This window comes from Protomyctophum bolini (assembly GCF_963924005.1).
Source record: "Protomyctophum bolini genome assembly, chromosome: 11".
Taxonomy (NCBI): Eukaryota; Metazoa; Chordata; class Actinopteri; order Myctophiformes; family Myctophidae; genus Protomyctophum; species Protomyctophum bolini.
The window spans coordinates 32414792-32438557 of NC_137872.1; the positions used below are offsets into that span (position 1 = coordinate 32414792).

General features: G+C 41.2%; 1 protein-coding gene across 1 annotated transcript; it reads left to right on the plus strand.

The window, feature by feature from the left end:
- tmem184a (transmembrane protein 184a) lies at window positions 1-23733 on the plus strand. Its single transcript, XM_080777115.1, has 10 exons — window positions 1-376; window positions 769-1011; window positions 8407-8572; window positions 9902-9992; window positions 12613-12688; window positions 15488-15579; window positions 17211-17380; window positions 17885-18088; window positions 21659-22413; window positions 22462-23733. Exons 2-9 carry the CDS (start codon window positions 769-771, stop codon window positions 21889-21891), a joined length of 1275 nt encoding a protein of 424 aa, XP_080633241.1. The 5' UTR covers window positions 1-376; the 3' UTR covers window positions 21892-22413; window positions 22462-23733.
- The last annotated feature ends 33 nt before the right edge of the window (window positions 23734-23766 follow it).

Sequence of the window (23766 nt, forward strand, 5' to 3'; positions counted from 1 at the left end):
TGTCGCTCAACGATGATAATATTAGCACGACTCTAGTGTACCGGTTGCTTAGCGGAACAAGGTCAAGTACCATAGTATTATATGTTTTTATCGATCCGTGCTTACAGTAGCCTAGCCGCCGCCGGTGTGGACTTCGACCTTATCAGTTTACCTGTTTGTTTCAAACAAGGAAGTAGCTGCCTCTGGCTGACTGTTGGAACTGTCCACTGACGCAGTTGACGGGGCATTTCTAAGAGGACGATCATGGTATTTGAATAGGCAAAGTCCTATATTTAATATATTACTCGTCTCTGCGTGGACAAATGGTTACCTCGTCGTGGAATTAAAGCTATTTGGATCATCAAGCTGGTCACGTCACCACGACATCAAGGACGAGGTGCGTGAGCTGCTATTGTGTGTGTGTGTGTGTGTGTGTGTGTGTGTGTGTGTGTTGGCTACATGAAATTAATTACAATTATAGTAGCTACACACAACTCCTGTACCATGCTTGATCTGACAACTATATTGCCTCTGGCTAATTATTGTTCCTTCTTTACTCAAATAAACAAATCTGATCATGTTCTCATGTGCTGAAACAGTAGCCTACCCTAGTCTTTAATCAGAGCCATTGTGCTCTGATTTTACATGCATGATACAGTATGATAGGCCTACTGTATGAGAAGATGGGAGACAGTGAAGCAACACTGTCTGCCACTACATGGGAATGTCATTAACTTTTGCATGGAGGCCTTTAATTATTACACATTGTGTGTTTTCCTGTTGTTTCAGATGAATATTTCTTTGGAATACATGGACTCGACAAACAAGACTGGTTCGAATGGTTCTTTACCTCACTTGCCTGCAGCACCAATTCTTGGACGCGAGACTGATATCTCCAAATCCAATTTGACAATAATCCAAACAAGTAATGGGTCACTCATAGAAGCAAACCAGATGTTTTTAAATACAGTGGCTGCCCAAGCCATATCGGGGATTTTTGTCTGGGCAGCCTTGCTTATTACTTGCTATCAGGTGAGTTTTGGGAATCTTGCAATGATCTCAAGTTCTTAACTTGTACCTTTTGATATTAATATTTCTACACGCCAAGGAAACAAAATCTCTGCTTCTACCACACCTGTCTTAAAGAGAAGCAGCCTCAAGGTATTTACTCACTGTCTCAGTGTACTCAAAGGGTAATAAGAGATAGTAAGGATCTGTTTTGTCTCCACCCCTGCCAGAGGACAGTGACATAATACACATGAATAATGGCGGCCATCACTTTAGGTTTCAATGTTGTTTTTTGTTTAGTTTCTTAGAGCTAATGATTCCAGTACAGTGCAGCCTATTCTATAACCACATTTATTTATGAGTCAAGGAAATGGTGTGTGTGTTCTGTGACAGATGCCATGGTTTCCTTCATGCTATCATGGGACATTTTCCTTGCTGGCTTTCATCTTATCAGTGACAATCCCATTGAAATGGAATGAGCTGCTTCAGGCGATTTAAATGGGTTGATACAATGCAATGGACAGTCTGTAGAATACATAGCCTTACAGCTCATCAGGGCATGTGGATTGACCGTAACATCTATTAAAAAGAAAGTAGAGGGTTCTTTATAAATGAATTTTGCCTTTTGAGTGGGTGTGGTGGTTAGTTTAGTCTGTTCTGTAGGGGCCACGCGATAGCTTATCTTTATTATATAAGTACATTTCTGAGAAATGCAGTTGGGCGCAGTAAGTTATCGACGGGGAAATCAATTGATATTGAGAACTCATTTACAGCATCATAAAGAACTAAAGTCTTGCTTTCAGGCCTGCTTGCCAAATGTGCGTCCTAGTCAGCAGTCTCACTAGGGATGTCTGCTTCTTATTGGCCTCCTGATATTATTGGCAGATAATAGTTTAAAAATGTTACATTGGAAAAGATTTTACCGACTGAACAAAAATCTTCATCAGAAGAATCAACAATATCGTAAAATCACATATTAGCAAAAAAACAAATATTGAACATCCCTAATTTTCACATTTGGCTCATGAAATACAGTAATGACTGTACCTGCAACTTGCATTCTCCAACAGGATTGGCAGGGATGGTCAAGTCACGTGTGTGTGTGGTACACTCGGGATGAGTTACTTTACAGTCTCACTTAAAAGCCATCATTGTTCATGGAATTTGTGGCACACAACTTTCGTCTGATCATAGAGTTTTGCTTGTCCAATCACTTTCCATTAACTCATATTTATTGTGCAGTTAAATAAGTAGCGATGTGGAGAAATAATAATGCTCTAAGACCTTGGCTGTAGTCTCCTGTTCTCACAATGTGCATACTAAACGCAACCACCTCACATCCCCCTAGCTGTAAAGTTGACAATACTTGTTTGTCTGCTGCTTGTCCGTTTGTTTGTCTCATCCATCTGGTGGGCTTATTGGTGTCTGCACTTTACATCAGCAGATATAAAGAGGATCAACAGTACACAGTCTATTCTGTATAGCAGCTTAATGGCCTTTCTCACTCAGATACACTACTCAACATCAATATTATGCAATCACCACTACGGTTTTATTTATTTATTTCGTTTTATTGTCACAACGGGGCTGCTTACACTTTTAATCACCTCAGTGGAATGATGGGCTGGTTTTCTGAGCTGAAATTAGTCTGCGCTTGGGGCAGTGATCCAGGGTGCATCTTTGTATTAACTGTGAGGTCAGCATTGTGGTGCCGGGAGTACCATAGCTTTCTCTAGCCATTCTAGCAAAATGGAAGACATCCGTCTACACAGCCTGTTCGCTTCACTTCTCAACAGGGCCAGATACATCACCCCCCCCAGGCTCACTGTGGTCACGCTTTAATGTGCAGCCTCTAATGGCCATTAAATCATGCCACAAGCTTCTAATACAGTGAACTTGAAGGTGACCAATAACGACACGTAATCTTCTCCTCCTTCGAATTGTATTAGTAGATTATGAACTTTGAACTTATGCCTTTTTTATGAATATTCATGTGTGAGTTGAACAGGTGTATGATGATAATTATTCAGTATAGGTTCTTTAATTAAAATGATATTCAATTTCAAACCACGCTACACTAAAAACATTCCATCACTTTACAATTAGCCATGTATTAATTAACAGTCACTCATCGTGATTCTATACAAAACTTATCTCTTCAAACTAGTAACACGATGTCAAGGAACCAGAATAGATTACATTAAACATTAAATGAATGGCTCACCATAATGGAACATACACGTCAGCTCTGCAAAGTTAATGCAACATTCATGGAGGGAAGTGTTGTAACATGTTCACTAATACACCAGCAACACCACTATCATCGTGTGCATTCGGATATAGCACACTGTGCAATACAAACTTAATACGTGAGTGTATTCCCTGTGCGCATGATCGCATATCCGAACACACCCATCATGTCACTGTTAAATGTATAATTGCTGAAATTCTACCGCACAACATAACGGATTATGCAAGAAAGACCATAGATTACGCTAGGGAGAATGCCATAATTAGTGGTAACATCACACATTGACTGGGTCATCACTGCAGTTGATGATTTTTATTAATATACTAGTAAGACGCCTGAGGGCGAGAAGTGTGCACGCATCCGCCTGGGTGACAGCAGACTGCTGGGAGAGCGCTGGCGCTTTGAAATGGGGGGGGTCAGATCAACATATCCGCCTGGGTGACAGCAGACTGCTGGGCGAGCACTGACGCTTTGGAATGGGGGGTCAGATCAACATATCCGCCTGGGTGACAGCAGGCTGTTGGGCGAGCGCTGGCGCTTTGGAACGGGGGTCAGATCAACATATCCGCATGGCTGGGTGACAGCAGGCTGTTGGGCGAGCGCTGGCGCTTTGGCATATCAGATCAACATAATGGAATTAATTCTGTTCTGGCCATATATGGAGCGTGTCTTGAGAGTGTACAGGATTTGATGAGGTCAGATCAACATATGGAATGTCAGAACAGGTCAGCTCCATAGCAGTGTTGGCGTTTTGGGCCTTTTATTGATAGGGTACAGTAATTAGAAAGGAAAGGGGGAGAGAGATGGGGGGGGGGGGGGGGGGTGGAAGACACGCTGCAAAGGCCGAGGGGCTCAGGACTTGAACCTGCAACATTCCGCCAGGCCGGACCACCGGCCCAGGCACCAGGACCGTTCAGCTGTGGCCCAGGCCGCACATGGTTTGATGAGGGTGCAGGTAGGGCCAGGCCTTAATTTTCGTGCCTGTTGAGAACTCTAGTTTTCACCGCCTGCGGCTGCACTAATAACTTTGGGGCAGGCCCGTCTAGTGTTTGAATGGGCAGGTATCAGTCAAACGGGAGACATCGGAGAGGAAGGATGGATGGGGAAGGATCAACATATGGAATGTCAGAACAGGTCAGCTCCATATATGGAGAACTAAGGGTTTGAGTTGCCGGCCAATATTGATGACATCAGGGATCTCCATATATGGACTTAATATTGATTTCATCACGTGATGTCACGAGGCATGACCATATATGGGGCGTGACCAACTGACGGGAAATGCACAATTTCATAGTTAACTGCGTCGCAATTAATTTAACTAATCATTGGTTATAATTGGTTAATTTTAAGATGAAAAACCGTACATATTTTATTCTACTAGCAATTTAACTAACTAACAAATCAACACATCTTCAAACATTTAACCCCTGTTTCTGAACAGTCGCCCACTGTGGTTCTCAACCCTAGATGACAGTAAAGTGACTGAATGTAATTACCTATTAGCCCTTTTTAATACTTAAAGAAATGAAATGGAGAAAAGTAATCAACAAACTATTGTCAAATAATATAAGAAAGGCAAAAAAATTGAACATAGCTGAAGCACAATCTCACGTCGGCTATTTTCACAATATTTATCTGTGGAACCGAGTAAAACTAAATCTAATGCTTCAACTTTTATGATTATTATTATTTGTATTTTATTTTTTTGGCAGGGGGTTACAGTCCGAAAAAGTTGAGAACCAATGGCCTACATGTTTGCTTTACTTTTGTTGTCTGTTCTGTTGCAGACAGTGTTCTCAAGGACAGGTCACGTAATATGATACTTCCTGTCACAGCTGTCATGGTACATATCCTATTCCGTTCACTTTGCCTTTTGAGAAGCTATTGTTGTCGGGAAAATAGTTAGCCTTAGCTTATATAAAACAGTCAGACCATTTGGTTTTAAACTGCTGAAATAAATCTAAATGTCATGATTATGTCACCAGCTAGTTTGCCAAATGAGAGAGAATGTACTGTTTAAGAATGACTATTCTTGCAAATTAAGTAAAAAAAGAAGAAGAAAAAAAAATACTATTCAGTGCGTGGGTTTCACTCTCCCCACTGCAGTTCTGATCTAATTTAACAACAAAGACCCTCTCTCCCTGGCACAACATCTTTTAAATGGGGCTCCCAATCAGGGTCCTTGGCATGACTTATTCGGCTCTAAAATAGGAGTATGAATCGTGCCTTAGTAAGTTGACCGAGGCGGGCACCCAGGGGTCTAAGGTCTATACTTGGTCCCCTCCTTTTCCCTCAACACCATTTATTTTTTTAATTTGGCCAAATGTTTGGTGCAGAATGGGGATAGAATAGAATTCATGGGCTGCAAGCCTACTCCACCATATGCAATTTCACATTTGTCTACCTCACCATCAATGATTATTTTTTAGTTTAGTGTGTTCAGACAGTTTGTTGGTCTTAAAAAAGAAAAATCCTTGTATGGACCTCATATGAGGCAAATGGCAATAGTCTTTCTTGAAACTTTTTAATTAGGTAAACAAACAATAATATCGGCATGAATTATTTGGGCTTTCAATTGTTTCACCGCCTTCTTCTTTAAAAGCAAGCACAACCAGCTGTTTCTCATTCCACATCATGGCAGGCTACGTCATTTGAGAGAATACCGTGTCTCCCTCTGGTGTTTAACAGATGATGTCATGGGATTTTCTTCTTGTCTTTTAAAATCCTGTGGCTTTGTTGGCTTCTAATGATATTTTGAACACGTGTTTTCTTTCTTGCTACCTCTCTTTATGTCGGCAAAGTCTACTGCCGTGTTCAGCTATATGTTCATACTATCATCAAAAGTATGCAGGAGGTCTTCTAAGTAGAATCAGGAGAAAGGATTGCATCAACTTCACTTCTGTAATGACCACCTGTAGATTGACGATACTATTTGATTTAGGCTTAAAAGAATAGTTCACCCCAAAAATGACTTATCGGTATTTCGTTTTTACGGCATTCCTGACCTTCAATTGAGTCTCCTACCGTTGTTTTGGGTGAACCACTCCTTAAGACTTGTTTGATGGATTATAAACATACTTTTATTTATTTTGAGCAGGACAACTACCCAAAAGTCTCATTGCAGACCCGGTTTTGTAATTGCAAGTTGAAATCTTAAGGTGACGCTTCTAGTTAGACACCCATGACTGGCACAATCTGTGTGAGCAGAGGAATTCTGGTTAATGGAATTAAATAACTCCTTCTTGAATAAGTTATGGCCACATTCATGAATATTGCTTTTACTTACAGTACGTACAGTATGTAAGTAATGGCAGATGTGTGTGTGCGTGCGCTTCTCTGTTATTAAATTAATCAAAAAAGTAATTGATAGAACAATCGCTAAGAAAATAATCAATAATTGCAGCCCTACTTGTGAGTACATTAGTCAGCAGATCAGAAGGAAGCAAAGTGCTTAACACATCATTAAACTGAGCAGGATGGTTGTTAGACTCCAAGAAACGACCAAATCAATTATTCTCCTTTTGCTTCATGATAGTTAATAACACATTATCTATCATACAAAAAACGAATAAGAAAAGGTGACTTTTAGTTTAGTTGGTATGACTGCAATGTGTTAACCATTAAAACCGGGAAAGCATCTGTCATTTTAGCATTGTCTATAGATGGTAGTCCCTGCGACATACTAGCGTCATGTCCAGGGGGTGTACATCAAGCTGCCTCACGCTACAGAAACGGTAGATAGACTCCTGCCCTATGGGCCTCATGGCTCGGCAAGGCTACTTACTTATAGAGGGTATGCGCATGCTTAAAGTGAATGGCACATCGAGTGGCAAATCGAGTGTCAAAGCAACATGCAAAGTGAGTTTAACATTGTTTAGTTAACGTTGTTTAATGCAATCAGATAGGACTTTTCTGTTTGGATGCATGGGTTGTCAAGTCCAGAAAGTAGTTTTTTGCCACTCTGTGCGCGTTCCTGCGCAACTTCCGGGTTTGATGATGATGTCACGCGCATACCCTCTATTCAAAAATAGCAGATATGCAAGCTCACAACACGTCACTTCGTGCCGCGCTGCAAGCTTTTACATCTGCTATTTTTTAACATCTTTTTTAAATCTTGAAAGTGTGAGAACTACTGATTCGGCCTCAGGTCTTTATAGGTTACTTACCGTCTTCACCTTTCAAAAAACTAAACTCCCCTTTCTTTCTATGGTAATTCATGAACTTGATATTTGAAACCGACCTGTAACTGGACTAGGGGAAATGAATGTATCTCTTTAGAGGTGAAATTGGGGTGGACATTTCAGTCATAGTATCATTCACTACAGTCTGATGATGTTCATCATAATGCTTGCAGTGTTGGAAAAAGTACTCAAAGATTTTACTTAAAGGGATTGTGACATAGGTTTTTTTTTAATGTAATTGAGGTCATAAAACCTAAAAGAAAAACGAAAAATAAATGAAAATGAATGCCATGAAACCTTTAAAGAACCACTTTTCAACCTACCTTCATAATAATTGGTCCTCACTGATGTTCATGGGGTTTCTGAACTGCCCACAGCCCTCCTATGAGACACAGACTGAGTAGAAACAAATTGTGGTATTTTATCATGAACATTAGTGAGAAGAACCAATTATATATGAAGATAAGTTGTGAAGTGGTCCTTTAAGTAAAAGTGTCAATACGGCAACATAGATAGATATACTCTGTTACAAGTAAATGTATGGAATAAAATAAATACGTGAGTAAAAGTACAAAAGTGTTGGTATCAAAATGTACTTAAAGTACCAAAGTACTCTTTATGCAGAATATCTCATTTAAGGTTTTCAAATGTATAACAATCTTTTGAAAATAGCCGATTCGTTGGGATGCGACACATTGTGAGCTTGCAGATCGGCTATTTTCAAATGGCCGAAATGTATATAGGGGACGTGGGTAATGTATATGTTTTGTAATAATAATCCAAATGTACAAAGTAACTAAAGTTGTCAAATAAGTGTAGTAGAGTAAAAGTACAATATTTGCCTCTGAGATGTTGTGGAGTATTGGTGGTAATTTGAAAATACTCGAGTAAAGTATAATTACCTCAAATGTACATAGGTGCAGTCCTACAGTCAGTGTACTTGGCTACTTTACACCACTGATGTTTGCACACCTTCCATTGCAGATCTATACACACCTCAGGAACTACACTGTCCCCAATGAGCAGCGTTACATCATCCGGATCCTATTTATTGTGCCAGTGTATGCCTTTGATTCGTGGCTCAGCCTGCTCTTCATCAGCAACGACCAGTACTTTGTCTACTTTGACTCTGTGAGAGACTGCTACGAAGGTGAGCCCCTCCTCCATCCCCATTAGAGACTGCTATAGGAAGGTGAGCCCCTCCCTCCCCATTAGGGCACGCTCTATTGGGGTGGTTGTACTGTGTCTTGTGGTTGTACAGCTCTTCTATGGAAACATTTAGGCCCCTTTTCCACCAGAGTTGAACCAGTTCAGAGTGGCCCCTTTTCCACTAGAGTTGTACTGAACCAGTTCAGAGTGTTTCCACTGAAAATGAATTGGTTCAGAACCCTAAACGTTGGCTCGGAACTGGAACCGAAAAATGGCCGCCGGTTACATTCACCAAATAGCAGATGTACAAGCTCACAATGTGATGCGGTGTTTTTTTGCGAGGAGGTTTGGTGGTCCGTCTTACTAAGCGTAGAGGTTTTAAGTGGTTAAACTGAAGTGATATTGATGAATTCCAAATGTTATCAAAGCCCCCACAGGACTTTACAATTGTAGCAAGTGCATAGGATGTGCACCCCTACCCCCACTTGTGAGATGGGTATCAGGAGTTGATGGAGACTAAGTGCAACTGACCAAACTCGTTTTTCTTACCCGTCATTGTTTCCATGTGTTATTGTCTGTGGTGTTTTGCCCTCAGGAGGTGTAACCTAGTGGATGTCTTATCGTATTACATCCTATCCATTTGAGATGGATTATTTTTGTTTTGTGTTTCTTTCTTTATTACAAATATAATAGAAATATTCATTTTTCATGCAGAAATTCCTTCCTTTTTAAATGACTAAAATTCAGTAGATTGCTCTTTAATTTGCCATTATATAATGACTATAATTATGAATATGTACTGAATCTATCAGAGGCAGAGGTCAACCGTTATGCAAAATGAATTAGGTGTAATCTGAGAGAACAGCAAAACTTTAAAGAGTTTGGTAATTACATAATTGAGTAGATTAATTTCCAGTGTGGGTCAATTTTGTGGTTGGCTGATACTGCACTTTACGTTCGGAATTGGAAAGCAGGGAAATGTGCTACTGTATGCGTAAAACGTGATGGTCTTGCTCTTCAGTGGACACCACTAACATTAGCTTGACTTAAACCCTCCTTAAATAGCAACAAAAGATTAGGAGGGGATTTCCAGCACAGAGTCGCTCAGAAAGCCTCTTAATGTTAGAAACTGAAACTGTGTGATTATTCAAAAATACAGGTCCAATTACGTTTTTTATTATTATTTGAAATATGTTTTTTCTCCCTTGAAGATTATATCACATATTTATGACATAAACTGTAAGGTAATATTGTTTACAGTTACATCATGTCTTGACATACATGCTACTGTATATGATGTAAACAAGCAATTCTTCTCTCTCCATCACAGCCTTTGTCATATACAACTTCCTGACCTTGTCCTTTGAGTATCTGGGTGGAGAAAGTGCAATCATGTCAGAGATCCGAGGAAAGCCCATTCAGTGAGTGACCTCATTCCTGTCTTGTTGTTGTTCTTCAAGAACTGTTGGCCATTTTTACCACATGAACCTCGGCGTCCCTATTCTGGGCAAGTGACAACATGACATTCAATGAAAATAGCAGATCTACAAGCGGGTCTTCAAGTTCTCAGTCCTGGGGACGGATTTCAGTCTTGGGATTTCTTTGGCTTTAAGCCCTGTACAAGCTCACAGCACGTTGTGCTGCGACGCGTTGTGAGATTGTATATTGTTGGAACCCTTGTAGAGATTTCAGGTGTAGAGATTTAGTGGGGAAAAAGAGAGTATAGAGCCTTAACAAAGTGGTTTAAGGCTGCACACCCCCTACTGTTCTTCAAACAATGCAACTTATTTTAGGATTCACAACATACCGGTATGTCTTGGACTATATAAACAATGGTATGGTTTATGTTTGGTTTATATATCCACTGTGTCTACCCAAAGAACAGCAGGTAGAAGTGTTAATTAAAACCTGTATATAATGTCGGCACAAGACAGAGAAAACGGCAAAACAAGCAGTTAATCGTTTCACCTGTATTGTTCTCTCATTGTTTAATTTGTGGATTATACGAGTTTAATATAAAAACGGAAGGCTTGCAAATCTCCTTTTTTATTTGAAACAACGTTCCGACCTCTCCTGGGTGTTCTTCAGTTATATTAGTATTATATGACTATAAAAACTGGCTGTAGTCGCCCGGGCTTGTTCCACGACGGCAACAGTAACTCTGTCTTGGCCGTGCGCACTAACACAATTGGGCTCTATCATCATGCGCACACGCCATTTTGGAAATAACTCGGGGCCCCTTCCCTACTTGGTGTTACTGCTGATACTCATGATGGCTCTGTTCCATTCTTGTGAAACAGAGTCAGGGTGCTGCTGCTATTGTGCATGTTGGCTCACTGTAAACACTCTGCTACACCAGTGGGTCTCAAAGTGTCCTTGAGTGGGTTCCAAATGGCCCGTATGGGTGTGCAACTCTGAGAGTGTCCAAATACGGGTCCATTTGGTTCCATCAGTGTTATGGGGTCCTTTAAATTAAAACGTTTGAGAGCCACTGCACACTAAATGGAACAGAGCCTTATTTAATCTGTAACACCCGTGAAGGAAGTAGGGAAGCGACCTGGAAGTAGGAAGAATTATTCTGTGTGCATAGAGCCCATTTGCAGTGGGTTTTACAGTACGTGTGGGAAGGCGGCGGGGGATCGTGTCCTTGTTGCAGCACTAGGAACTCCTACTGGTTGGTTGGTTGGTTGATACAGGCACCTGTTCAGCAGGGAGGGGATCTGAGGGAGACGGCATGAAACGTTGTGTATGTTATGCTCTCTCTCGGGGAAACTCAGCAGCTGGTGATTTGCAGGAGACATGTGGTTGTCTACACAGTACACACCCTCCCCTGGCCAGCTGACAGGGACTGCCAAATAAGCTATGAGCGTGACATCATCGTACCCTGAAGTTATGCGGAAACGCCTACTGACTGGCAAAAACTAATTCCTGGCCTTGACAGACATCCAAACAGGAAAGTCCCATTGCATTAAATAACGTTAAACTCATCTATCTTTCTTTTTGTTTCATGAGATTCCACCATATAGACATGTTATGAGCTACTTTTCTGTCAAGAAATTCCCGTGCAGGTGATTATCTTTCTTGAGTGTCAGAGTTTGAAAGCGATCGTTTCAATAACGCAACGTCCTGCTGCCTCCTGCATTATGTGCAATTTAAAAACAGGTGGTTCGCAGGACCTCAAACAACTCCAATGCTCCATGCTGCTCAATGTTTTGCCACTCAGTCTAGACGAGGGGGGGGGGGTGCCCGGGGCTAAAAGTCATATGTACATGTGCATGATGTGCATACTCTGATTAATGTTCTGGATTTGGCCTCACCTGCCCAGCTTGTGAAAAAGGCAGCTGGAGATAGGCAGTGGAGACTCTGTCTATGAGCCAGACATGGCTCTGACCTTGGCCAGTGGAGACGAGGCAATACGTTTTGTGTCATAAGGAATAGATTTTTGCTTAGTTTTTCATTCAATGTAAAGGAATGAGACAAAAACACCATGTATTCAAGGCTTCACTGTGTGAATAATTGATGGATGAGAATTAATTTAGGTGGTTAAGTCTATTTGATTGTATTTGTATTACTAGTCTATATCCATATCCATGCTTGTTTCATAATAACCCAAAATAGCAGATCTACAAGCTCACAATAATGCGTTGTGAGCTTGTAGATCACTGCGCAGGTGGTGGTGGATCAGGGGTAGAGTGGCCGAATGGGAACCGTAAGGTTGCCAGTGCAAACCCGAGCTCCCCCAGAGTTGATGTCGAAGTGTCCTTGAGCATGACTTTGAACCCCTTAGTGTGTGTGTGTGTGTGTGTGTGTGTGTGTGTGTGTGTGTGTGTGTGAGAATGTAATGCAAAATCTATGTAAAGCGCCATGGATAAAAACGCTATATGAATGCAACATTTACGCACAATAGCTGGTAGAGGAAAAAAAGGGGAGGTATTTTGATGAGTGATTTTCAAAATATCCTGCATAGCCAAGGTAATCATTTATGAATGATGATTTGTTCTCTAGCCCATCAAATGCAAATTAATCAAATTGTATTCACAGGTCGAGTTGTCTATACGGTACCTGCTGCTTGTATGGAATGAGCTATTCCATTGGATTTCTAAGATTCTGCAAGCAGGTGAGCTTCACTTTCCTTTTTTTGATTGATTGAAGTATTTATTAACACTTTGCAGAATTACAGTACATTTCAAGCACAACTCGATACAAAACACTGAGTGGACGACCAATAAAGCACTAGACTTGTTTACAAGAGGGTCCACCTTGTTCAATTCATCATAACATTTAGAGACATACAAATATACACTTCTATATAGCGAAAAACAGGAAATCATCATCATAAAGGAGTTAAAAAGGGAAAAGAAAACATACAGTGAAGGGGAAAAAGGGGTGGATTCAGATTTTACGGGGGCCAGTTTCGAATTGCAGCCGTCCGTAGGTGCCCTTTGAGAGCGGTTTTGAAGGAGTCAAGGGATTTGCATGTTTTAATGACCGCGGTCCACATTTTGGTGGCATAGGAGCTAAATGAATTTAGTCCCTTGTTTGTGCCTTCTGTTCCATCTCACAAGGGATACCTGGATAACGGTCACTTCAAAAATATATTATGTAATTTACCCATTAAATAAACTGATTGCTGGGGTTTTTTCAAAATGGCAGCCGTTCATTGGTTGTATACATTTTGGAGGATGACATTCGCTGCTTAAAAGAAATAACGAGTAATTTAAAGCAGGTGAATCCTGTTTAGTAATAAACACTGAGAAATGTCATGAGCTGTCAGCTCAGAGCCCTGCTCAGTGTCTCGGGATGCAGCTCGAGCTCCCTGTTAAACTATGATGATGGGAATTGGATCTGAGAGGCGTCTCCAAAACGGAATCCAAGATTAAATGTGATTTGTCTTTTTCTTTTAAATGTGAAATGATAAACACTTTTTGACAGAGCTCATACAGTACGTGGTGTGTTTTAAAAGCAAAGCCTTGTCGTTTCCTCTGGTGGCAAATGAATCATGATCTCTGGATCCACTGTTCAGAATTAAAACAACAACACCCAGAACAGTATATTTTGAAATTGGGGAGCCAATTCCCCCCCCCCAGGGTGTGTCACAAAAATGATAGCAGGAGTAGAGATTGTGGCTGTTTTAAAAATCCATATAAGCCATGTTTTTCCAGAGTTGTCTGGCGCTTTGATTTTTTTATCAGCTTACAGAGCTGATCAATGCGAGCCCTGAGTACTATTAGTGATGTAGTGGCGTGATTTTCATGATTGGCTGGCCTCTAAGCCAATGGGAGACTAGCCCTATACGGCCAATGGGAGACTAGCCCTATACGGCCAATGGGACACTAACTCTCCAGTCATACGTGACGACAGAAAGCCCCAGTAAGGTACAATATGCAAGAGAATGGAATGCAAGCTGATATATATATTGACATGAGTCATTTCTTGTTGAAATATAATATCCTCATTTGCATTCACTGAAAAAGACAGTTCTTTGGCCTTTTTAATTCAGTTTTTGCAGGTTGGCTTGTGTGACCAATATTACACTTTGAAAACAGCTGCAGTGCTTTATATTATTAATCAGGATTACAGTGGTATCCATGTGTCCCACATGGCGGTCAACTGGAAGTCAAGTTAAGATGAATTAAATGTGTTATGATCATGCTTATTAATCTTAATGAAAAGTGAAACAGATTTATTCTAATTTATCTACTCATGACAAAAGAAGATAATATAAACCTTCCAATTTAAATTGGGTAGTAACTTTAAGGTAGCAATATAAATGAGACGGCACCCTGCAAGCTGTACACGACCAGTACACCACTAATGCTTTCTGAACAAATGATGAATTTCCAGTTCAGTAAATGGACATTTGATATGTTTTTTTTTATCCCACGATTTTGTAACCCAATTTTCAGCCCTGTGTCAATTATCTAATGTGATCCTGGGCTCTACACACTCTCCACCAACCTAGTCCCCATATATGGGGGACATGGGGAGAGCAACGGACTTGAACTCCGTCCCTTCATGACAGTTGATATGTTGATGACAAGATGCTCAACGGCAGCGTTGTAGCACTGATTTATCCAAAGTTCTAAGAATCTAACGGCTACTGCATCACCCCATGCAGACAGTTCACAGTTAATGTGTTGGGTCAAGTGGTACAGAACCGCAGACCCAGACACATTAGCTGTGCTTTAGTGCACAGCTAATGTGGATCCTAACAAATAAAAAAGACTATATAGTCACTGAAAGTTTTATGCCCCATTATCGCCAACATTCTTATTCTTTTACTTATAATTGCCTTACTCTGTAGAAAAACATTTGGGATGATGGCAGGGAGGAGGAGGAGGGCACGGGGGTGTGTGTGTGTGTGTGTGTGTGTGTGGGGGGGGCCGCCGATGCAAAGCATTCTGGCGTAAATAATTTAATAAGAGTCCTTGTTTATGACTACTTCAACTTCCATCTCTCCACCATGAGTTGCCTGCTGCATTTCAAACCGCTTCTCCATTTTACAATGAGTGATGACGCTGTTATTTGAAAGGATTTGTGTTGAAGGTATGGGTGTGCACCATTGCCCTGGTGTGTCATAAGCCTGTGTTAAGCAAGCCGACAATGGAGCAGAGATGCCATCCACACCACTAACAAAGCAACCAAATCTTGCACCAGAAAGTCTGTGTATACTGTTTGTGTATACTGTATGAATGCAGAGCTCACCGCTTTACGCATTTCTGGAATTTACCTCACCAACTATGTTGGTAATATTTACTATATATATAGTTGAATATATGGTGCTTAAAAGTTTGTGAACCCTCTAGAATTGTCTAATTTAAATATGATCTAAAACGTCATTAGATCTGTTTGTTCACTGCCAAATTAGGGTTCGGGATTTGGCTTATTCAGTCATGCTTGTCATTGTTCTCTCCAGGCAACCCTTCAGTTCTGTGTTGTCAAACCCCTCATGGCTGTCATCACCATCGTTCTGCAGGCCTTTGGCAAATACCATGATGGAGATTTTAAGTGAGTATAGTCTCTCAAGCCAGACAACAGATTGCGCCTACAGAAAGCTGTGAACGACCAGTAATGAAAATATATATTTTTTAATATCTTTCATATATATTTCCATTCTAAACTATGCTTCGACTAATTTGATTTACAGTAGGACAAATGTAATGTGACTGCAAATGCGAAACGGGACGCTGTAGTTTCTTCACATTTGCAGCACTTCTGTTTTCTCTATAGCATAAGCGGAAAGCATTTGAAAATCGTGTGAGCCAACAGTCTGGCTCGAGAGACAATTAAGAGGGCCCCACCTTCCCTTACATTTCCTTTTAATGTTTCATTTGTCTGTCTTGCATACCCACACGTTTCAAAAGTACTTGTATGGAGGCACGTTTGTGACTCATGTAAACACTTGTATTTGCCAGTAGCGTCCAAAGCTGTTGGCAGGCACAGCCTAAGAGTAGGTTGAACCGGTTACTTTGATATTTTGACACATTTTCAGCTATTAGGTATTGGCACTTAATTACAGGCTTTGCAGTCTTTTCTCAGGCCATTTCCCCTGTCAAAGGTAAAAAGACTCATTCATAATCATTAAAGTTGTCCCGATCAGATCGGGAGCCAGAAAACGTGATTGGGACATTACCTAGTATCAATATTATATCCATAACATGATATTAGACTGGATATTGTACTATTGTGATATGGCATAAACGTGTTCTATATAAATATCTGATTGGGAAAAATTGGTATCGGGCTCACAATCAAATGATCGAAATCGGATTGGGAGCAAAAAAAACGTGAATCATATATGCAATTAGTTTGTAGTCAAAAGTCTGGAAATGGCAGGTAAAACATGGATAACTTACTAAGTTTTAACAGCTCCCTTTTAAGACATTCTATTTCATGGAGCTTCTTTAATGAAGCTGTGACTTCACTTGATTCTTAATTAGTTCACGATAGTCATTCAGTCGGCCAGAGTATAAACAAAGACATCAATAACTTGTTTAGCTGTCGTTTCCCTCTGCTTATTCTCTCACAGAGGTGAACAGGACAGTTGGCGGAGAGAAACCGTTAATGTTGGTCTTTAATCTCTGTGAAGGGGCACAGTGATTTAAGGCCGGGCTAATTGGCATCTCATTTACTGAGCAGTGCATAGTTATATAGCCGAATCCTTGGGAAAATAGACTCAATTGCAGAAAGGCTGGAAAGTGGATCTGTTAAGCTCTTGAAGAATCTGGTGGAGTTTATGGGCTGTATCCTGAAATGGGGTGACCATGATGTACAAGAAGTCCTACAGCTCTTTTGCTATTCATTCTTTAACTGCAGGTGCCATCGATTAAAGCGAATGGTCTGCATTTTCTCCCATCTTGCTGGGTCCAATTTTGTTCAGTTTTACCAGGGGCCGCCCGCTCGCTTGCCTCTGCCTTCCCGTTTGCCCCCCCAGCCATGGTCCGGGGGCGCTCCCCCCCCGGAACCGGGCACTCCTCGAATCCTCGCCCAGATTTTACTGATTTGGTTTCTCGATTTTACTGTAACAAATATACTTGGATCAACTCACCTTTCCAACAATTATCCCTATTGTCAGTTTAACTCTGAGAGTGGAAAAATGGGCCTTTGACTGACTGACTGTTTCTTCTTTTCATTTACAGTGTAAATGGAGGCTACCTGTACATTACCATCATCTACAATTTTTCAGTCAGTCTGGCCCTCTACGCCCTGTTCCTCTTCTTCTTCGCCACCAGCGACCTGCTCAGACCATTCGAACCCGTGCTCAAATTCCTCACCATCAAATCTGTTATCTTCCTGTCTTTCTGGCAAGGCAAGTCCACCCATCCCTCAGCTTCATTTGTACCAACAGCCACTATCTCTAATGAGTTGCCACAATTGGTGTGTGAAGTGAGGACGCTGGCGTTGACTGTTTGCCACTTCACCCAATGTCTGAATGAATGGACCATTGTAAAGCGCTTTGAGTAAGCACGTAGTGCATAGATAAGCGCTATAAAAATGCAATCCATTATTATTATTATTATTATAGTAAATTGTCATTTATGAACAATGCACAGTCTGTGTCAATTTAACTCTGAGAGTCTACAAACGTAGCCCAGTGAGGGTCCATTTGGTTACGTCGTTGCACTCTCAGTGATACAAATGGATTGTATTGGTTATTGTTTCCCAAGCTGCTTATTTTTCTTTACCCTCGCCTGATTGGTCATATGCCTGATTGTCTGGTGGAAGAAGCTATTTAGCGATCTACGCTAAGGGTTTTACTGTGTACTGTGCCACTATTCAAGCACTTACAGTGGGATATTGATCTCTTATGTAGGAATGGTTTTGGCCATCTTGGAACGATGTGGGGTCATCGATAAAGCGCTGGTGATCAATGGGCAGGAGGTTGGTGCTGGCACCGTGGCAGCTGGGTGGCAGAGTTTCATCATCTGTATCGAGATGTTCTTCGCTGCTATCGCCCTGCGCTACGCCTTCACCTGCAACGTCTACCAGGAGAAGAAGAACGACCTACCAGGACCAGGTAAACGCATACCACTGTCTTTAGAGAGAGGCGGCACGCAAGCTGTTCAGAGGATCATTACATGCCACGCCTCTCCTCCCTCATTCCCCACCCTGACAATAGGTTACACGGTGTAATTGTCCCTATCCTGACCTGGATAGGGACAAATTAGCCATTGGGCCAGTGGGGCCGTGGCCCAGGGGCCCTTGGCTTTCAGGGGCCCTTCAGGGAAATTGGACCATGCGGTACTGAGTTTGATGCCCTGAAAAGGGCTCCTAGGGCCATTCATTGGCCATTGATTTAGTAAAAAAGATGATAAAAACATAGAAAAACATGAAAATGTCACACTATGGGAGCTCTGCAAAAATTACCGGCCCAAGGGCCCTCATGGGGGTTCATCTGTCCCTGCCTATCCATCACTGAGTATGGGGCTGGCATTCAATTCCAACTACAAGGAAAACGAATAAATAAATGCTAACCCTTTTTGTTAAACGCTTTACAATATAATACTTTACATTCACTTTCTTTCACACACGTTCATACAGTGATGGTGAAGAAAGGACACCAACCAACCTGCTCATCAGGAGTAGTCATGGGTTCAGTTCAGTGTCTTGCTCAAGGAAGGAGCCAAACACTGGCCCTGTGGAGCCAGGTATCAAACTGGTAACCTTCTGATTTCATTTCCCAAGCGGCTGCTCTCAGTACCTCCTGAGCCACTGCTGCTCGCTCTGAGCATATTCACATAATTTAAGCAACAGTCATTTTGCCATGTTATCCGTCTGTTTTCAAACATGACACACAACCCGATGTGTGTCTTTTCACATCAAGGCCCATTATTTCAGCATTTGAGCCACGGACCACCAGTTCATTCCCATACAATAAAAACTAACAATAACAATAGTCTGGTTGCCCTGTGGCCAACCACACTAATCGTAATTGTAATTGTGTGTATGACTGATTTGTAAACCAAAATCAACTAAACGTCCATGATCCTCAGAGGAAACACTAGCTAGCACAGCAAAGCAGGGGAAGATGAAGTGGTATTCACAGCCTCAGTGGAGAGACTAGCAGGGAGCTAGAGGTAGCCCTTTGACGTCAATACTGTTCACCCTTCCAAGACAAATAGAAACCAAGGGAAAAGCCTTCTGCAGTGTTATCAATCATTTTGGCTTCACATTTCACTGCTATAGGAATGCTACTGTTGCCTTCAGAGAGAGAGAGAGAGAGAGAGAGAGAATTAAGAGCTGATAAACACTTTAATATCAATTTACGCATAAGTCTTTTTATTTTTAGAATCAAATAATCGTCGCAGATCTTTTGCTGTCCCACTGCTATCAATTATAAGAGTTATGTAATAGACTAGACTAATAATTAGATTTCTTAAACAATATGTTGCATCAACACCACATACACACACACACACACACACACACACACACACACACACGTTAAATTTAATCTGTGGTCATTGCCATTGTACAAATGGAAGCAAATTCCATTTGTACATGCTTTGTAGTTAAATTAGCATTACCATTAACAGGATTGTGCAGCTGTGTGCTATCACTGCCACTGTCCATGAGAGGAAAGGGAGGGTATTTCTTCTGGTCCTAATTTGGAAACCCTGGCACAGGCGAATACAGCTGGCTGAGCAAAGAACCTTCAATACAAACTAGTCTCCAGTCTATTACAGCATGCAAGCAGTGCCGGCATACGTGTATAATATTCTACAAAATATATAAAAAGGAGATGGAGCCTTTGGAGCGTCACACTACGTCACACTACAATCATTATGTTTTTACTCCACCACTTCCCTGTTAATGTTTACAATGGTTTACAAAGATATACCGGTACTGTACATAGGAGCCCACTGGCCAGGCTTTTCTAGCACTGTAGCACAGCATATATTTTGAGGTTTTAGTATCTTATTTTTTAATAGCTGGAAGGTTTCTTTTTATATAATTGTGGAGGGAAAACCCGTCAACAAGTATTCATGTATCGATTACACATTTATGCAAGCGTTTCATAAATCTATAAGCTCACAGCCAAAGCATAGCTTAACTAGAGTTCACCGGGAGAACGAGTTCCTGCCATTTGCATCCCATGTTAGTAGAAGCATAATATAATATTGTCTCTGTCGGGTCCAAAACTATTACTTTTCAGGATTAAAATTCAGAAGTAGTAAATATAGCAGATCTACAAGCTCAAAACGCGCCACTTCATGCTTCGTTTCGAGTTTGTGGATCTGCTACTTTTTATACTATTGTGTCACACTGCAGTATGAACAAAACACAAAACGTTAGAATATGGAGATAAGAGGTTTCTGCCCGTCTGCAATGATGTACTGCAGTTGCAGCAAAGCAGTTGGGGAGTCGGAGCCTTGTTGAAGGGCAGTTCACCCATAAACGTAGACTTGGGAAAGGTGCATTTTTACTATGTGTGGTGTGGTCTAGTTCAGTGGTTCCCAAACTGTGGTGCGTGCCGTGCACCCCTTGTGGTGCGCGAGCACCTTCTAGGGGGTGCGTGACATGAAATGTCTAATGGTGGTGCTATGGTTTTATTTTAAATATATTAACATGTTATGGCAAGTAGGTCGGGAGGTAACAGTGGGTGCATGGCCAAAGATGTTTGAAACCGCTGGTCTAGTTCACTTGACCTGCACAGATTCCCCCTAATGTGGTGGTTTTCACTATTCCATGTTCTAATGCGGTGGTTTTCACTATTCCATGTTTTTATGCCCAAGGCACACCAATAAGCACTTGAAAATCTCAAGGTACAACTGTATCCATAGCGGGGGAAAAAAGACGATGCACAAACTCGCAATACGTGACGTGTGAGCTTGTATATCAGGGTCGAGTGTATTTAAAGTACGACTTTTTAGGGTATAGAATTTGTCTCTGTATTGGGAAATATGTTCATACAGAGTACTAATGCAGTAAATAAAAAATGCATACCTGGTTCATCGTTGTATAATATTGCAATCAACAATAATGTGTGGTTGTCACTTTTCACAAACTAGCCTGCCCCAGCCTGTGTGATTTCTGGTCTAGAGGGTGCCGGAGAAGACAGCCGGGGGATCCTATTGGTTCACCAATCTGAGTGCCTGCCCCCACCCCCCTCCACCCTTCCCCTCTGCACTGTTATTGGTTAGCGAAATACAAGTTGACTCCCACTTCCTATGGCAGATTTTCCAATGGGTTTCCCCAGGCTTTATTTCTTTTTGAGCCGAACGAAAATTTAAGCCTGGGTAGTGGGTTACCGAAGCTGGTCACAAACAAACATGTGGTAGTGGTACACCGTTTGGGAAGCACTAATGATCCGGAGCTTTGAATCCTCATCGATTTGTCATTTCTTTTTTTTTTTAACACTTTATTTTGATTTTTATTGTTGAATAAATGAAAAAACATATGTGTACATTTTGTTGTATCCGACATGTAAATATCCCCCCCTCCCCCCCAATCAAGGTCAGAACAAGACAAATAAAACAAAGACAGACAGTACAAGACAGTAAAAGTAATTAGTAAACTAGTTTTGAAAGTACTAATGAACAAAAAATACGATTTGTCATTTCTGCTCTTTATTTATGTTTTGCAGACAATATCGCCCCCATGCAGAGCATCTCTAGTGGTCTGAAAGAAACGATAAACCACGGGGACATGGTCCAGGATGCCATCCACAACTTCTCTCCAGCCTATCAACAATACACCCAGCAGTCCACACAGGAGGTGATCCAGCCCAGCCAGAATGGCAAGGCAGGCCCGGGAAGCAACAAGGGCCCCCGTAAGTCTGACAAAATAATGCTGATCACATCAGACGATGAGTTCTAGGCTGTTACCCAGCAACGTGGAGGTGTAACAGGGAGAGAGACTGTTGCTGTGCTGCCCATCCTGATGAAACCGTTGTTTCGCATATTAGGCCACATGAACAGCTTCTATCCGTGCGCTTAAGTTTCATCATCTCAGCCTTTAAGATCAATTTCTTTCTTCTGTCTGGTTTTAACGAATAATGCAAACATCAAGAGATTGACTGAAATGGATTTTTGTCTCTTTGGTGGTGGTGGGGTCATCGTTGAGCAAGTCGATTTTTAGATGAGGTGACGTGATGTCACCTCATCAGCAGTAATCACAGGAAAGTGGGCTCTCTTCTCGACGCTATCAGACAAATCTGGAGCTGTGTTCCCCCCACTTGGGTCTCTTCAGAGTTTGTTTCAGGCATATTGGTTATGTGCTTGTCTGGCTGGCCAATTCTGTTGTCTGTTTCAAAGAGGAAGTGGATTAATACCAGGAGTGCACCCAGGAAGCCACTAGTGACTGATGTTGAGGACTGACACTGTGTGTGTGTGTGTGTGTGTGTGTGTGTGTGTGTGTGTGTGTGTGTGTGTGTGTGTGTGGGGGGAGGGGGGGGACTTTGCTTGTTTGAAGTATTTGCAGAGCAGTCCCTCTGTAGGGTTTCAACAAATAGAAGGAAGTCTTTCAAAGTGGCTGCTCCACACCGGCTGTGGAGCAGCCACTTCAAACTGCAGGCGTCGGTTGCTTTGAAATTCCTCGCTTCTCAACATAGCATCTACAAATTGGATGATAAACCTGTCTCCAGTAAACTGCATGATTGTTTTATCCTCATTAATTTGCTCAGCATGCACAAAGAGTGTAAAAATCCAATGCAACTTAGACAGTGGTTTAGTAACCATTAACCACTTTAACCCAGGTGTCCCTCTTCTGGGCATGCCATTAAAGATTTTTCAAAAAAGATCTTTCAAAAATATCTTTTCTACAAGTTCACAACATGTCATGATGCTGCACGTTGTGAGCTTGTAAATGGGCTATAAAGAAACTGAAAGAAAATATTTTAGACTGTTTGAAAACATGGCTTTGTCTTTGGTTAAAAATCTATTATTCTGCAGCTTCTGTCTTGTGAAAACCTTTGACGGAGCCTTGTTGATATTCAGACTTGTATTGATGTTTCAGGTCCCTGTTCATCTGATAAGAAATGTACATAAATTGTTTTCTTCTTAAAATGTTGGGGGGGAAACAAAGCTCTGATATTATGCTCTGGAACATCTCTTATTCTGTTGCACATATTCAATATATTAATTGGGTTAGCTTAACAGTGAGGGAAGGCAAACACTAAAGGTGGTTGCACACTTTCGCTCCGTTTTGCATATCCGAAAGTAGTAGGCTATCACTAGCTGTCGACTAGCCCGTCACCAACACCCCACTAGACAGCTGCGGAAAATGGATAAAATTTATCTTGGTCCGAATAAACTTTATACAGATGAAATATTCTGCATAAAGTGAGGTTGCTTTTTAGTTTTTTTTTAAATCTTTTTTACGTCCTCGGAAAGTGTGCAAACACCTTTTAAAACAGTGTTTTTAGTATACTTGTGTGGGTGTTCTTTTCCCCTTTCCCCAACCAGACAATCAATTCTATAAGTTTATGTCACTAAGGGAGAGATGTGTATCAATTTTTAGCGTAGAATCTAATTGCATATTGCATATATTACAATGCAATAGAGAAGAGTCTTTTGATACCCTTTTGTGCCAATGATGGCTGCCTTTCTGGGAAAGCAGACAGAATTAGATCGGAATAAAGTCATAATTCAAAATATTGTATTTTTTACAAGTAGTATCATTTGTCTTATTTATATTTCTCATGCATGAAAAATAAAACTTATTTTTCACCCATTCTGAACATTTGTGTTAAAG

What these genes read in the sequence shown, in the direction of transcription:
- tmem184a (XM_080777115.1), top strand. Translation starts at nt 769, where the DNA reads ATGAATATTTCTTTGGAATACATGGACTCGACAAACAAGACTGGTTCG. An exon ending in TGCTTATTACTTGCTATCAG is followed by an intron (nt 1,012 to 8,406) that starts GTGAGTTTTGGG and finishes CTTCCATTGCAG; the next exon opens with ATCTATACACACCTCAGGAA. An exon ending in TTCTAAGATTCTGCAAGCAG is followed by an intron (nt 12,689 to 15,487) that starts GTGAGCTTCACT and finishes TGTTCTCTCCAG; the next exon opens with GCAACCCTTCAGTTCTGTGT.